The sequence below is a fragment of the Acomys minous genome (genome assembly GCF_964271855.1).
Source record: "Acomys minous genome assembly, chromosome: 20".
NCBI classification, from domain to species: Eukaryota; Metazoa; Chordata; class Mammalia; order Rodentia; family Muridae; genus Acomys; species Acomys minous.
This window is the reverse complement of record NC_140502.1, coordinates 8,692,049-8,707,836: the sequence shown is the minus strand read 5'-3', so window position 1 is coordinate 8,707,836 and position 15,788 is coordinate 8,692,049. Positions and strand designations below refer to the sequence as shown.

The following is a 15,788-nucleotide window of genomic DNA, read 5'->3' as shown; positions in this document are numbered from 1 at the left end:
TGCTCAGTTCCACCCAAGGCGCTAGCTCAGCTCAGTGAGCAGTTCTGCCCTAGACACTAGCTCAGCTCAGCGGGCAGTTCTGGGGTGCTGATGCAGGCAGATGTCAGCATGCAAATTCAGCGCTCAGGCCCTAGCTGGATTGCCGGGTAGATTGGGCAAAAATTCTAAATAAAATACTTGCAAAAGGAATACAAGAACACATCAAAGATATCATTCATCATGACCAAGTAGGCTTCATTCCAGGCATGCAGGGATGGTTTAATATACAGAAATCCATCAATGTAATCCACCATATAAACAAACTGAAAATTAAAAAACCACATGATCATCTCTTTAGATGCAGAGAAAGCATTTGATAAAATCCAACACCCATTCATGTTTAAAGTTTAGAGAGATCAGGGATACAAGGCACTTTCCTCAACATGATAAAGGCTATATACAGCAAGCCAATAGCAAAACTCAAAGTAAATGGTGAGATACTCAAGGAAATTCCTTTAAAAGCTGGAACAAGGCAAGGCTGACCACTCTCTCCATATCTCTTCAATATAATACTCGAAGTTCTAGCCAGAGCAATGAGAACACAAAAGGAGATCAAGGGTATCCAAACGGGAAAGGACTAAGTCAAATTATCCCTATTTGCAAATGATATGACCCTCAAAATTCCACCAGAGAACTCCGACAGCTGATAAATACCTTCAGCAAATTGGCTGCATACACAATTAACTCAAAAAAGTCTGTAGCCTTCCTATACACAAAAGACAAACTTGCAAAGGAAGAAATTAGGAAAGCCACACCCTTCACATTAGCCACAAGCAATATAAAATATTTAGGAGTTACTCTAACTAAGCAAGTGAAGGACTTGTTTGAAAAAAATTTCAAAACGCTGAAGAAAGAGATTGAAGATGACATGAGAAGATGGAATGATCTTCCTTGCTCATGGATTGTGAGAATTAACATAGTAAAAATGGCCATCCTACCAAAAGAAATCTACAGATTCAATGCAATCCCTAGCAAAACACCTACACAATTTTTAAAGACATTGAAAGTATAATTCTGAACTTCATATGGAAAAACAAAAAACCCAGAATAGATAAAAACAATCTTGTACAATAAAAGGTGCTCTGGAGGAGTCTCCATACCTGATCTCAAACTGTACTATAAACCAATAGTAATTAAAACAGCATGGGACTGGCACAGCAACAGGCTGGTTGATCAGTGGAATCGAATTGAAGACCCAGATAGGAATCCACATACATATGGTCACTTGATTTTTTGAAAAGAAGCTAAATCCATTCAATGAAAAAAGGATAGCATCTTCAACAAATGGTGCTGGTCTAACTGGGGGTCAACGTGTGAAAAAATGCAACTGGACCCATATTTGTCCCCTTGCACAAAACTCAAATCCAAGTAGATTAAAGACCTCAACATAAAACCAGAGACACTAAGTCACTTAGAATAAAAAGTGGGGAAGAGCCTGGAACACATTGGTACAGGAGACAACTTACTGAGCAGAACACGAACTGCCCAGGCATTAATGTCAACAATTAATAAATGGGACCTCATGAGGCTGAGAAGCTTCTGTAAGGCAGGTGACACTGTCAAGAGAACAAAGCGACAGCCTACAGACTGGGAAAAGATCTTCACCAACCCTACATCTGACAAAGGTCTAATATCCAAAATATATAAAGAACCCAAGAAATTAAACACCACCAAACCAAATAACCCAATTGAGAAATGAGGCTGGGAACTAAACAGAGAATTCTCAACAGAGGAATATCAAATGGCTGAGAAACACTTAGAGAAATGCTCAACCTCCTTAATCATCAGGGAAATGCAAATCAAAACAACTCTGAGATTCCATCTTACACCCATCAGAATGGCTAAGATCAAAAATTCAAGCGACACCACATGTTGAGGAGCATGTGGGGAGAGAGGAACACTCCTTCATTACTGGAAGGAATGCAAACTAGTACAGCCACTTTGGAAATCTATCTGGTGCTATCTCAGAAAACTGGGAATAGGGCTTCCTCAAGACCCAGCTATTCCACTCCTTGGAATATACCCAGAAGATGCTCCAGCACACAACAAGAAAATTTGCTCAACCATGTTCATAGCAGCCTTATTCATAATAGCCCAAACATGGAAACAGCCTAAGTGTCCATCAATAGAAGAATGGATAAAGAAACTGTGGTACTTATACACTATGGAATACTATTAAGCTATTAAAAACAAGGAATTCCCGAAATTTGTGGATAAATGGATTGAGCTAGAAATGATCATAATGAGTGAGTTAACCCAGAAGCAGAAAGACTCAAATGGTATATACTCACTTACTCTGCATATTAGCCCAAGGGACATGTCCCACGAAATCCTTCACTTACCAGGAAACTGGGACAGAGGGGAGGACATTCTATTGGGACTCTAGATGAGAGAAGCATGGGAGAATGGCAAAGTAGAAGGATCCAGAGGGTCCTAGAAACCTACAAGTAGAACATTATGATAGGCAGATTTGGGCCCAGGAGTCCTGCCAAAACTAAGGCACCAGCCATGGACAATACAGGCGGTAAACTTTAAACCCCTACCCAGATCTAGCCAATGGTCAGAACATTCTCCACAGTAGAGTGGAGAGTGGGATATGACTTTCTCACATACTCTGGTGCCTCACATTTGACCATGTACCCTGGAGAGGGAGACCTGGTGGCAATCAGAGGAAGGACAGCAGGTTACCGAGATGAGACCTGATACCCTATGAGCATATGCAGGGGGAGGAAGTCCCCCTCAGGAATAGTCATAGGGGAGGGGAATAAGAGGAAAATAGGATGGAGGGCAGAATTGGAGGATACAAAGGATGGGATAACCATTGAGATGTAAGAAGAATAAATTAATAATAAAAAATTAAAAATAAAATACTCACAAACCAAATGCAAGAAGACATCAAAAATAATATTCACCATGAGCAAGTAGACTTCACACCAGGCATGCAGATGTGGTTCAATATGTAGAAATCCATCACCGTAATCCTTCATAGATGTAAACTGAAGGGGAAACCACATGATCATCTCCTTAGATGCTGAAGGAGGGGTTAGGATGGAGAGATGATGAGGGAGAGGGCTTCATGTCAGTTGTAAAGGATTCAAACTGCAGAACAAGCAGGTAAATAATATAGTTAATTCCACTACATGGGAATAGCTCTGGGATACGAATGTCTATGCATATACAAGGCGAGATTCTCTGTGACTTATAATTAGAGGTCATACTTAGTATGGCATGAAGGAATATTTGCAAATCTCACCTGTTTTCCACTGTGATCCTGTTCCCAGGAATGGACAGGAAACAGAGAGAGAGAGAGAGAGAGAGAGAGAGAGAGAGAGAGAGAGAGGAGTAAAAAGAGTTTTCTTGTACTTTTTTTCCTTTGATCAACACTGATTTATTGAATACACCCACGTTTACCATGTGTATCATTTCTTTTTCATACAAGGATGATATGCCCACTTATTTTTAGTTCAGGATTTTGTGTCTTTCCTTGGATAAAAGAAACTGAACATCCAGATTTATAAATGACTAAGCAGTGCTCACTTCTTTCCAAAGAGCACCTTCAGGCTTAGCTGAACTACCACAGAAAGATTTATTGAAAGAACTTTGCAATGAGAGAGGGGAGAATGGAAATGCTTGTCACACTTCTAATTTTAGATAAAAGGCACTCAAGTTGTTTCCACTTAATATAACGAAGGCTATAGGTTGTTGTGTACAGTCTTGGTTATTTTAAGATATGCACAACTACTCCTTAAGTCTTCACAATTTTATTACGAATGCACATAGAACTTTACCAAAGACATTTTTGCATCAACCTTGGTGGTTATATGGTTTCTGTCCTTATGTCCTTTACATGGTATATGAAATGTCGAACCAAGGGTGCCTCCTGAGATGAAGGCAACTTGATTGTAATGTATAATCTAATGTGTTCCTAAATTTGCTTGGCATATATATCAATAATAATGCATTCATCTATACTTGTTAAAGAAAAAAGAAATGTTTGATAGATAAGAGTGAGTTATGAGCTTCCCACATTGTTCTCACCTGAAATCTCACCATGGCCTGCTTCTGAGAACTTGTGTGTCTGTGTTTCCTCTCACTTGTACACTCGCATCACAATGCTATTCACTGCCTCCTTATCTGAGAAGCCATCCCGTTCTATAGCCATGACCTTCTAGAATTGCTCAGTGGCACCTGTGTCAGCTCTGAGCTTCTGCCTAGATTGGGTGGATTCCTCATCTGTAACAGGTTGCTCAACATGTCTTTGGGAGAAGAGTAGTATGTCTATCAAAGGTTTTCCTTCTCCCCTGGTACTGCTCAGAGATCCAACTGATAAGTCAACCTTAGGGATACCAGTGTAGAGAATTTAACCAGGAAACAAAGGGTGCTGTTTTTCTAAATATTTGGATGAGTTAAGTCATCATAATTGATATCAGAAAGACACATGAACACTTGTATCTCAAATTCCTAGGTTGATATTTCTACATCACTAGTGGTAAATTCCTGAATGTTCCTGCTGACACAAGGAGACAGAGCTAGGCAGTTCATTCTTTCCGTAAACCTACCATCTCAAACATTCTTATGCAGGTTTCCCTCACTCTCACACTCTGCCATGGGAGAACTCAGCTCCACACATTCACATTCTAACCATCCTTCTCCTCTGAAGAAGCTTCTGAGCAACACCCTCAGATCAGGAAATAATTGATTAAGGGTTTGGATTTCCTCTATTCATACAAGAATCTGCAAGTGGGTCTCTGAGCATTGACCACATCTCAGGACTTTTTTTTTCATTAAATAGAACATCTGCATGCTCATCAGTAGGTCAGCACTAATGGACCAAGGATGAACACTCCTTGTACCTTTGGACTTGGTTTGAGTGTAAGGGTGCAATAAGACCCATGATTTGTTCTCATTCCTTTGTCAGAATGAATATTCCGTGATTGTATTTTGACCCACAGTTGAGAGACATGGTCAAACAGAGGTTATTAAGTAGCTGTAGAAGATAGAAAATATCAGTGTATTGTTCAGTTATTGAAGAAAGCAGCATAAGCCAGGGCTATATTGTGACGGTATTTTAAGGTTTCACCTGCTGCTTAGGTCATACCTACATCAAAGGGTCTTACATGTGGCCCTGAGCCTGATACCATGAGGAGAGAGCCATGGTGCTCTACCTTAAGGGTCAGCATTGGTCTTTAATAGTGATCTACCCCAATGCTATGGCACCCATCCCCAAGCTGCAGCAGTCCATGTCCAAGCTACAGTGGCCTGCAGCTACCCCAAAACTTAAGCAATACAGGGTGTCCCCCAGCCGTGTGACATGCTACCTTCCACAAGCTGCAGGCAGTTCTCTGCCCTTCCTCCAATACCCTACAGCCCACTACACCACCAGCCCAAAGATCTATGAACACTTGGCCACTAAAATTTCAAGTGGCTCACTGCCAGGCCTCCTCCATTTCTTGGAGCAGTCAGTCCCACCTTTCTGCCCTGGGGTGTGGAACCAGTAGCCAAAATGGTGGTTCTTCTTAGTGTCCCAGTGGGAGCTCTCCATGGTGACTATCACTGCATCATCAGAGTGGAATGAAAACCTGGACACCTTTTTTGACTCAGAATGCCAACTGCTACTGCCATTGGAGCTGTCCATTATGATGACAATGTCAGTAGAATCTTTATAAGTTTTGAAAACTTTGTCAACTTTTTTAACCACTCAAAGCAGAAAAGTGGTCAGACCTTTGTCTGAGAAATCTCCAACAGGCCAGACACCACCCCTAGACCTCTTTAACTGACAGCTTCAGCTCCTCATTAGGACTCAGACAAGACCATGCAAATTTACAGTAAAATATCTGTAGGAAAAACACAAACCCAAATGCCAGGGCTTCCCCAAGCACAGGTTTGAAATTCCACCAATCCACACACAGGAAATCCCTTCCCCCCGAAAGTTCTGCAGGCTAAGGAACACTATATAAAGGCTATGTTTTCCCTTATTCCTGTTGACTTCTCCAGGGAGCAGAAGCAGACAGTCTTGGATCCGTACATCCAATACATTTCTTTTAAGAGATTTACTGCCTGCTGTGACTCTCTGGTCAGAAGCAGAAGAGGAGAAAGTAGAAATGAAGAAGCAGTGGAGATCAGGCTCCTAGGCTCCTCAGTACCTCAGATAATTGTCAGAAGCCTCCCTCGGGGCTGCATCGTCTATGTTGAAGAAGCCTCCTTTCAGAGCTGTGAGATACCTGGACTCATGTTCCTCAGAATACTCTTGGGACATTGTTCTACCTCATGGCTGGGATACCTTCCCAGCACTTGGAGTTGTGGACACCCTGCAAACCAAGTAGCAGAAGGCAGTCCAAACACACTAACAAACTAGCTTCCAAGAAAGCCAAACAAAACCTGTGGACCTCTTGGATCAGGACACCCAAGACCAAATAATTTTTTGACAGAAGCAGAAAAAGCAAGGAAAATGATGATAGTGTTGGGCCACTGCGCTGGCTCAGACTGTTACAGTAATTGTATCTACTTGGCCCAGGAAGCCTAGTGCAAAGCTGCAAGTGCCACACTCGGTATAATCTAAACTGCTAGCAATCTAACAATAAACTACTCTAATCCTCATAATCTACATAAATCACAAGCACTTGCCAATCTGACCTTTTTGGGTGGCTTCTCTCCACCTCCCGCCATCAACTGTCCACTCTTAACTGTCAACTCCTCACTACTACCATTCTCCCCAAAGTCACACCTTCTACTACTTGTACTTCTGCCCAGCTGATGGCTAAACAGAGACTTATTGACAGTTGTTACATCCACCCAAGACATTCCTCCACATTGGAGTACACTTTCTTTCTATCAACTTTGAAACCTGAGTCTGACCTACAGGATTCACATTATACGAGGAAAATTTGTTGCTCAGGTTGTCCCCTGACCTCCACACAGGTGTTTTGACACAAATGCATGGATGTATATACACACAAACTCACTAAAAAATACACAGATAATTCACAAATGTAATTTGAAAGTTATAATGGAAATTAAACACATAAAAAATACAAAAAGAAAAAACACCAAACACACAGAAATAGTGGTGCTCAATGGTACTTCATCACTTCAGACTATAAGGAAAATATTTTTCTTTTGTTCTGTTTTGTTTTTGAGACAGGGTTTCTCTGTATAGCCTTGGCAATCCTGGACTCCCTTTTTAGAACAGGCTAGCTCCAACTCAAAAATATCCGTTGGCCTCTGCTATCGAAGTGCTGGGATTAAAGGCATGTGCCAACACACCCAACAGGCATGAGGAAAAGAATTTTTAATATTTATTCTTTGCAGATATATACAGTAAGCCCCTCCTCAGAAATAGTTAAAATATTAGAAAGAAAAATATTTCACAAAAAAATGTGAAAATGAACTGTAAAAGACTTAATGGAGAATATGGCTGCTTTGGCAAGAGATCATATCCAAAGACCTTCCAAATCTGTGAGATCCAGCTGGAATACTTACACACCTTTAGTCTTTGAGACAGAGGAAATGAGAACTGAGCTCGAGGCCAGCTTGTTATAGAAAAAATTGCAACAAAGAAAATCTTACTTCCAGGAGTGGCAGTACAAGCCTTTGCCCTAACAATGACAGCAAAGATAATTTGAAAATGATGTCTAATTGAATGGCAAAAAAGTGAAAAATTAGGGAAACATTTGACAGAATAGAATTCACCCAACTCTCTGGAGAAAAGTGGAAAGGGAAGCTCCATAAGCGATAATGCAGGGGGGCAGACTGGGGTAAGAGAGGGAGAGAGAGACAAGGTAGGAGAGGAGACAGGAAAGGTGAAAGAAAGGAAGGAAAGGGAGGAGGAAGGAGGGAGAGAGAGAGAAAGAGAAATAAAGGGAGCCAGGTAAGGAGGAGGAAGGGACAGAGAGAAAGAGAGTGACAAAGAGAGGAGGAAACTTTCCCAGGACATATTTACAGAGAGAGGGTAATTGAGAGAACAGAACAAGCCTGAGAATGAGAACGATTCAGAAGATTAGAAGAAATTGTTGGACAGCAAGGCTTCATGGCACATTCCTTTAATCTCAGCACTTTGGAGTCAGAGGAAAGTAGATCACTATGAGTTGTAGGCCAATCTGGTCAACAGAGTGTGTTCTAAGACAGCCAGGGCTACACAGAGAACTTTGCTTTGAAAAGCAATAAAGCAAAAAAAAAAAAAAGAAGAAAAGAAAAGAAAAGCAATAAAGCAAAAGATGAAAAATTTATACGTCATCTACCATATGGCTCTGAGTATAATGAGGAGAGGTGAGGCAGATGTTGATGGTGATGTAGAAATGTCATCTCTGTAAGACCTAATTGCAGAAGATCCACTGCCTGATATAAACAGCATTGGCGAAGTGAGGTCTGCATTTCCGCTTCCTGTGGGTGCTGAAGTACAGCCATCTCATGAGGAGTGCTCAGCTTCCAAGCACCACACCCTGTTTGCTGTCCCTCCTGACAGGCTCTGTAGCTCTGTCCTCAAGCAGAATTGCAGCCTCTTGAATGATAGGCCATGGCCTTCATCCTCACAGTCCTACTCTGTCTGGGTGAGTTGGGAAGACGGGGAGGATACTGTGGTCTAGGAATGACCCGATGAGAGCCAAGCACTCATCCATCAGGCAACACCCAGACCTTAGGTGGCTCTACAGAGGAGAGGAACGAGCCTCTCACAAGAAATTCTCTTGCAGGATTGACTCTAGACCTCAGGACACCAGTACTGGCAGGTAAGTGTCTACAGCTCTCCTGACCTGCTCTTCTCTTCATATCCAGGAGCCATCATTGGCAGCGAGTGTGGAAACAACCACATGTGTGCTAATGGTGCAGATGGCTGGAGGGTCACGGGGTTGAGAAGTTCAATCTGAGGATGGATGCCCTGGGAACTAAATGCTCATTTTTCTGCAGAGTTCCACCCTATCCCTGTCCTCAGAGCACAACCAGACTCTGTGGTCTCCATGCAGAGCAGGGTGACCTTCTTGTGTGAGGGGACCACAGGAGCCAAAAATTACTCTCTATATAAAAAGGGAAGCCCAGATCCATGGCGCACTGAAATTCCCCCTGAGCCTGGGAACAAGGCTGAATTCTCCATCGCAAGAGTTGACCAGCACCATGCAGGGCACTATCACTGTTACTATAAGATCTATGATGAGTGGTCAGAGTACAGTGACGTCCTGGAGCTGGTGGTGACAGGTGAGAGGAAAAATATACTGTCCTCAGCCTTCTCTGTTATGAATTCAGTCTGCTCTCAGCGATGCAGCACAACATCACAGCCCTGGAGGAAAATAAGGCCCCACACATAACAGATTCCTCCTTCTCTCCTAGGAGCATACAGTAAACCCAGCTTGTCAGCCCAGCCCAGGCCTGTAGTGACCTCAGGAGGGAAGGTCACCCTCCAGTGTGCCACAGGGAAACAATATGACAGGTTCATTTTGATTAAGGAAGGGCCACAGAAGCTCTCCTCAAGGCAGGATTCACAGTACAGTCACTTCAAGAAGTCCCAGGCCTCATTCTCTGTGGGTCCAGTGACCTCCAACCAGAGATGGACATTCAGGTGCTACAGCAGTGACCGGAACTGCCCACAGGTGTGGTCAGAACCTAGTGACCCTCTGGAGCTCCTGTTCTCAGGTAAAAAGCCCCAGAATGATGTTGAAATGACACAGGTGCTTAGGGACCCTGATGTGTGGAGTGTTTGATGAACCAGAACCAATTAGCCCAATGACAGGGAGCATGGAAAACAGTGGGACCCGAGAAACATTATAATGCAAAAGGTGATAGCAAAACCAGGATGAGCTGGAGAGAGATAAGTCTGTATGTGGAGATCTGCTACTCCTGTTGAGCTTACATGCAGTGTTCCACAGTGACCATTATTGGAGACATTCAAACAGAACCACCTCCTTCTCTCCTTGCAGGGAACCTCCAGAAACCCATCATTAAGGCTGAGCCAAGCTCTGTCATTGCTTTCAAGAGTTCTATAACCATCTGGTGTCAAGGAGCTCCAGACACAGAAATGCATGTACTGCACAAAGAGGGAAGCCCAAAACCCTGGAGAACACAGACCCCGGAGGAACCTGGGAACAAGGCCAAGTTCTCCATCCATAATGTGACAGCAGAACATGCAGGGCAATATCACTGTTACTCTTACAGCTCAGCTGGTTGGTCAGAATGCAGTGACACCCTGGAACTGGTGGTGACAGGTGAGTGCACAGTCAGAGACTCTGGCCCAGCCTCTGCTCCCAGGAGTATTCGCCTCCCATTGACTAGCCCTGGGGAACGTTGTGTCTGTGTGAGCCCATGTAACAGTCAGTCTCCCTCTATCCTAGGAATTTACAACTATGCTAAACCCAGCTTGTCAGCCCTGCCCAGCCCTGTGGTGACCTCAGGAAACGTAACCCTCCTCTGTGTCTCACAGAAGCGATACGATAAGTTCATTCTCACCAAGGAAGATCAAAAGTTCTCTAGCTCTGTGGATTCGCAATATATACCCTCTAGTGAACAGTACCAAGCCACTTTCGTTATGGAACTCATGACTCCAAGCCACACAAGGACATTCAGATGCTATGGGTACTACAATAATACTCCACAGTTGTGGTCAGTACCCAGTGAGCCCCTGGAAATACACATCTCAGGTAAGTGAGCCTGTCATTCACCAATCTATTTATGAGACATTAAGCCCTTTGATACAGGCCTGCTCCTCTGGGGAGTCTCAGGTAGAGAAAGACTGAATGGAGAGGCTGGTTTCTGAACCAGTGCTCCACACTGGGGAAGAAGCAGTGACATGTGCAGGGCAGGATGGGAGGGTACATGGTTTTCATAAAAATCAACTCCTTAGTCCCTAGGTTGTCATCTTCCCTCTAGGGCTGGCCAAGAAGCCATCTCTGCTGACTCATCAAGGCCATATCCAGAACCCTGGAATGGGCCTCACCCTACAGTATTCCTCTGACATCAACTATGGCAAATTTGCTCATTACAAAGAGGGTAAAGTTGACTTCAAGCAGAACTCTAGCCGCTCCTTGGCCAACTTCCGTCCATCCAGAGAAAAAGAGATGTAGGCTCAGAATGAACAGGGGGGCAATTGGATGACTTTGAGAGAAAAGAACCAACACTCACAATCCCCATCCTGCCTCTAAGGCTATGAAAACAAACCTCCAGAAACATGGAGAGAACCCAGAAGTCTAAATAAATCCTTGGCTGGAATGTCTTTCCACAATGTGCAGTAGCTTGTTATAGGCTTTATACAGAAGTTTTGGGAGATTCTAACTTGAAAAAACCTTTCAATTTATGGGCTGCTGTGTCAATGAATAAAAAAAGGGAAAACTGACCCACATGTCTAAGTGTTTTCCCCATGCTGGCCATGGGTATGGCCTCTCCTGACACAGGAGGACTCTGCAGTGGGTCGGTCGCACAGTGTGGTACATGCTTAAGGGTGGGACACATGGATATGGCAGGACATTCAGGCTCCATCCCTCTAAATCATGGAGCTCAGTTCCAGGCAAGAGAACCGGGCTGAAATTCAGAGTCCTTCAGTTCAACTCCCAGCTCTGCCACTTCCAGTCAGGTAAGCTGAGGCAGGTGTATTTCTGGGTAGGAAAAAAGACAACTCCTTGTTTCATAACTGTGATCATGAGAGAAGGTGACTGTAAAGACCCAGCATGTGTCTGTCACACAGTAGGTGCTCAGGGAAGCAGCAGTGGTCCCCACTTATGATGTCACTTGTGCCACAGAACGGCGAAGTTATCCGACGTCTCTAATAGGAGTCTCTGTGACATTTTTCCTGCTCCTCATCATCCTCATCTTTCTCCTTCTCCAAAGAAGGCATCAACGAAAATTCAGGAAGAACGGTGAGGAGAGTGTGGGCAACTTGGGTCTCAGGAGGTGGTAGGTTCCCCTATGAACAGCCAAACAGGGTTTCAGGATGTCAGCCTCAGGGAAACCTCAATCTGGGGCAGGGTAGCTTACAAACACTTGCAGATCTCAGAAAGCACTTAATATCAGCACCTGTGCAAAGTCAGCTGTTCTATAAACTGTACCATGTTCAGAGATATTTGCTCACCTGCCCTTGAGTTGTAAAGTAGCTTCCCTTCTTCCCTGCTCATGCCTGGTGGAGGGGCTTGCCACTCTCCTAAATAAGACTCCTCTCTTTGCAGCCCAGAAAGAGACAGAATTGCAACTCCGCGCAAGAGTTGCAGAGCCAGTCACCAGGGACAGATGCCCCTAGAAGAGATAAATCATGAATAGAGATATAGACATGTGCCTGTTTGATGCATCACACTGAAAACTGACATCTCTTTTTCTCTAGGTCGAGCCCAGCTGCTGCCACCCAGGAAGAAAGCCATTGTGAGAGAAGGAGAATCCTGGGTTGGGGGGTGTCTGAGGTCTCAGAACTGCAGGGGTGGTTGAGAAGACATGGGGTGTTCACTGTGAGGGTCTGAATTTCACACTATGGGTGCAGTCATAATCACAGCACTCCCTGGTTCTCTATACCCCCTGGAGCAAGAAAGATATGAAAATAGAGATCAGAGACATCCTTTGACCCTGGTCAGGAGACAAGCTGGTTGTTCAGCTATGACAGATGCTTCAGTGGAGGAAGCTCGACCTATAGATGGTATGGATCTAGACAGTTGGTTGAGATCCTGGTCCCCATTGGCAGTGATAAAACTTATGGTGCATATAAGTGCAGGGAACCTTTTTTTGTTCTCCTTCTCTCAGCCCTAAGCAATTTCCAATGCTGTCCTCTCCCTCCCTCTGCAAGAACATATACCATGTGATTTATGGCCTCTCTTTCTCCTCTGTTTCTTTTGATTACACGGTTCCTTCATCTGATGCCCTTTTTGGCATTTACGCATCTGTCTGGTTGTCTTACTAAGGGGAATCCATGGGTAGAGAAAACCACAGAGACATCTAAGTGGCCAGCAAATATAGGTATGGGACAGAGTAAAACCAAAGGAAACTGGGCAGAATATGGAGGATCGCTTTATAGTTTATTTTTTGTGTATGTGTGTTTTGTCTGTATATATGTCTCTGCATCGCATGCCTGCAATACTCGCACAGAGGCTAGTAGTGTGTGTCCAATACCCAGAAACTAGAGGTACAGTTGATTAGAGGCTGCCATGTGGGTTCTGGGAACCACACTTAGGTCCTTTGCAAGTGTAACTCCTACTCTTAATCATGGGGTAATATCTCCATCCCCCAGAAATGTGTTTTGATGAAGATGGGCTGTATGGTTGAATTTAAGACAGCAAGGGCTAGATAGAGTGTCAGGATAAGCCTCGACTGTAGAAAGGAAGACCATCAATAGCCCACCAGGGAGCCAGTAATTTAAATGATTCACTCTAGCCATTCTGTGGGAAACTTGTCAGAGGAGATGCCCAGGGGAGCATGGAGACACTATCTGTACCTCACTACCTCCCTCCAACAGAGACTACCTGAGGAAGACCTGCAGGAAGAGACATATACCCAAGTGAAAACCTCCAGGATCAGGAAGGAAAGAACACCCTTAACTTCTGCCATGTCAAGTGAATGTCTGAAGACAAAAGGTGGACAAGCAGAAGAGGACAGAGAGGTGCAAAGTCAGGTGGGTCCTGTCCTTCAAAGACCTACATATTCTCCCAAGCCAAGCATACACAATCCTCTCACTCTCTCCCACTGCAGGCTGCCAAATCCAGGGAGCCTGAGGTTGTTACCTATGCCCAGCTCTGCATCAGAACCCTCAGCACAGGGAAAGCTGCAGCTTCTCCATCCCAGGCAAGGGAAGGTCCAGAGGAACCCAGTGTGTATGCTGATCTGATGGCTGCTCATTCAGAGGTTATTCCCAAGGACAAGACACAATGACATTCTGCAAGCCAAGATGGATAACAGGCCACCAAAGGATTCTGAGAACTTTGAGGAACCCGTATGAGCTTTAACTAAAAATCACACAGCTTGGAAATGATGCCAGAGATTTCTCAATACTCAAGTGAAATGAGAAATTAATAGAAGGGAAGAGTTTTCCATTAAGTGCTAATTCTAATGGCATTTCTCGACAAAGCAATGAAGTAAGAAAATTTACAAGCATAGTTAAACATCCTGACAATTCCTACAGATGAAATACTGAGACAGGAAAATTGCCTTTGTTTTATGGCTATCTTGGGATACCTAATAAAATTCATGTCAGTCTGGGCCACATAGTGAGACATGTTTCAAAAAAAAACATTAGCCACCAAAGGAATCCGTTAAGGTAGACACGTTAAATCATAGCACTTTGTAGTGGTGGACAGGACGATCTAGAGGTCTGAATCATTTTCAGCTACATAGATTAGAAGGAAGAGGCTAGCCTGGAACACATCCGACTGCTAAAACCAATAATAAATAGATCAGGTTTGGTGCCACATGCCTTCAAGTTCAGAATGAAGGATGTAGAGACAAGGCAGATCTATGTGAATCTGAGGCTACCTGGTCTACTGAGTGAGTACCAGGACAGATAAAAATACATAGACAAACATTGACTCAAAGAGTAAGTAAATAAAATAGGCCTGGCATTATGACTCAGCATGTAAACACACTGGCCACCATGCTGGATAGCTTAAATTCAATCTACAGGAGTAGTTTGAAGAGAAATTTGAGTTTAACCATTTGTTCTCTGTCCTCAACCTGAGTCCTCTGTGTCATCCCAACACCCTGTAACTAAATAAAACAATCATAAAAACTAACAAATAAGCACAAAGGAAAGCTTGTTGTATTAATTTAAGCTGGTAAATGCAACAGATCTGTCCTCAAACTTGCTGTCCTCCAGCACAGCTCCTGTCATATACAGTATGTTCACTTTAATTTCTAAAAGATTTCTACTGTTTTATTTATGTCTATGTATAAGTGTCTCTGTGACTATACATCATGCGTGCAGGTGACCATGGAGAAAAGAGTGGGCAGTGAAGCTGGAATTATGGGAGCTGCATGCTGTGGGGACTAGGAACTGAAATCTGGCCCTCTACAGGAACAGTATGTGCTCTTAATGACAGAGCCATCTCCACAGCCTCCCTACATTTGTTAAAAAAGTATTCAGAGCAGGAAATTATGAATAATTTTATAGTGACATATTAGGAGATATACATAAAATTGGCAAGTCCCTTGATATCAGTAAGCTTTCTGTGTGGAGTACGACACATTGAACACACTGTCACTAGAAAAGTTCCCCTTTTGAAATTCTTTCTGGAGATTCCAAGATGGCGTCGACCAATAAGCCGCGTATCTGATCTACTCCGAGAAGACCAGGGACATAAATAGAGAAACAGATTGCTGGACTTTGAGAACTGTAGGTGAGTGGGGCCCCAAAGACTGCAGTCCAAACAGGGGGCCCATCCCCCTCCCCGGGGACAAACATCCCGGAGGTGCAAAACGCACTCCCCAAACTCTAGAACGGAATCCACATGCAAACTACAGCTGCATAGAAAGCACCGACTCGCTGTTTGGGGAGGGATTTTCCGGAGACTCTAGCCAGGAGTCTCAATGAAGAGGGGAAATCTGCCCTAGGATTCCTCCTTCCACACCACCCCAAACTGCAGAGATCACCCGCCTGGGGCGAGTGGAAACGCAGGCGGAGGGTCCCAACAGGTGGAGGGACTGCAGCTCGCTGGCTATCCAGGGCCCAACCTAACACCAATCATAGTGGATTGAGCCTGCAAACAGCGGCAGTGAGAAGTCAGCTTGGAACTGCTTCCACAGACATATCAGGAGACGTGGGTCTTGCCTAGAGCGATAGCTGAGCGTCAGAGCCCGGTGGG

At 44.0% G+C, this 15,788-nt stretch overlaps 2 protein-coding genes across 2 annotated transcripts in view; both read left to right on the top strand.

Annotated features, from left to right (window-relative positions):
• The window catches only part of LOC311591399 (paired immunoglobulin-like receptor B), a 40,070-nt gene extending 27,812 nt beyond the window's left edge, over window positions 1–12,258 (top strand). Inside the window, exon 11 of the mRNA XM_084770946.1 lies at window positions 12,180–12,258. Coding sequence (XP_084627072.1) covers window positions 12,180–12,250 — 71 coding nt within the window. The 3' untranslated portion in view covers window positions 12,251–12,258. The remainder of the gene's footprint in view (window positions 1–12,179) is intronic.
• On the top strand, window positions 8,697–14,686 carry LOC311591401 (leukocyte immunoglobulin-like receptor subfamily B member 3A). Its single transcript, XM_084770950.1, has 8 exons — window positions 8,697–8,762; window positions 8,941–9,225; window positions 9,358–9,660; window positions 9,945–10,229; window positions 10,356–10,661; window positions 12,332–12,369; window positions 13,451–13,606; window positions 13,684–14,686. Exons 2-8 carry the CDS (start codon window positions 8,991–8,993, stop codon window positions 13,861–13,863), a joined length of 1,503 nt encoding a protein of 500 aa, XP_084627076.1. The 5' UTR covers window positions 8,697–8,762; window positions 8,941–8,990; the 3' UTR covers window positions 13,864–14,686.
• The last annotated feature ends 1,102 nt before the right edge of the window (window positions 14,687–15,788 follow it).

Coding starts and splice junctions, on each gene's coding strand:
- LOC311591401 (XM_084770950.1), top strand. CDS start 8,991: ATGCAGAGCAGGGTGACCTTCTTGTGTGAGGGGACCACAGGAGCCAAA. Junction 9,226..9,357: donor CCTGGAGCTGGTGGTGACAG/GTGAGAGGAAAA, acceptor CTTCTCTCCTAG/GAGCATACAGTAAACCCAGC. Junction 13,607..13,683: donor ACAGAGAGGTGCAAAGTCAG/GTGGGTCCTGTC, acceptor CTCCCACTGCAG/GCTGCCAAATCCAGGGAGCC.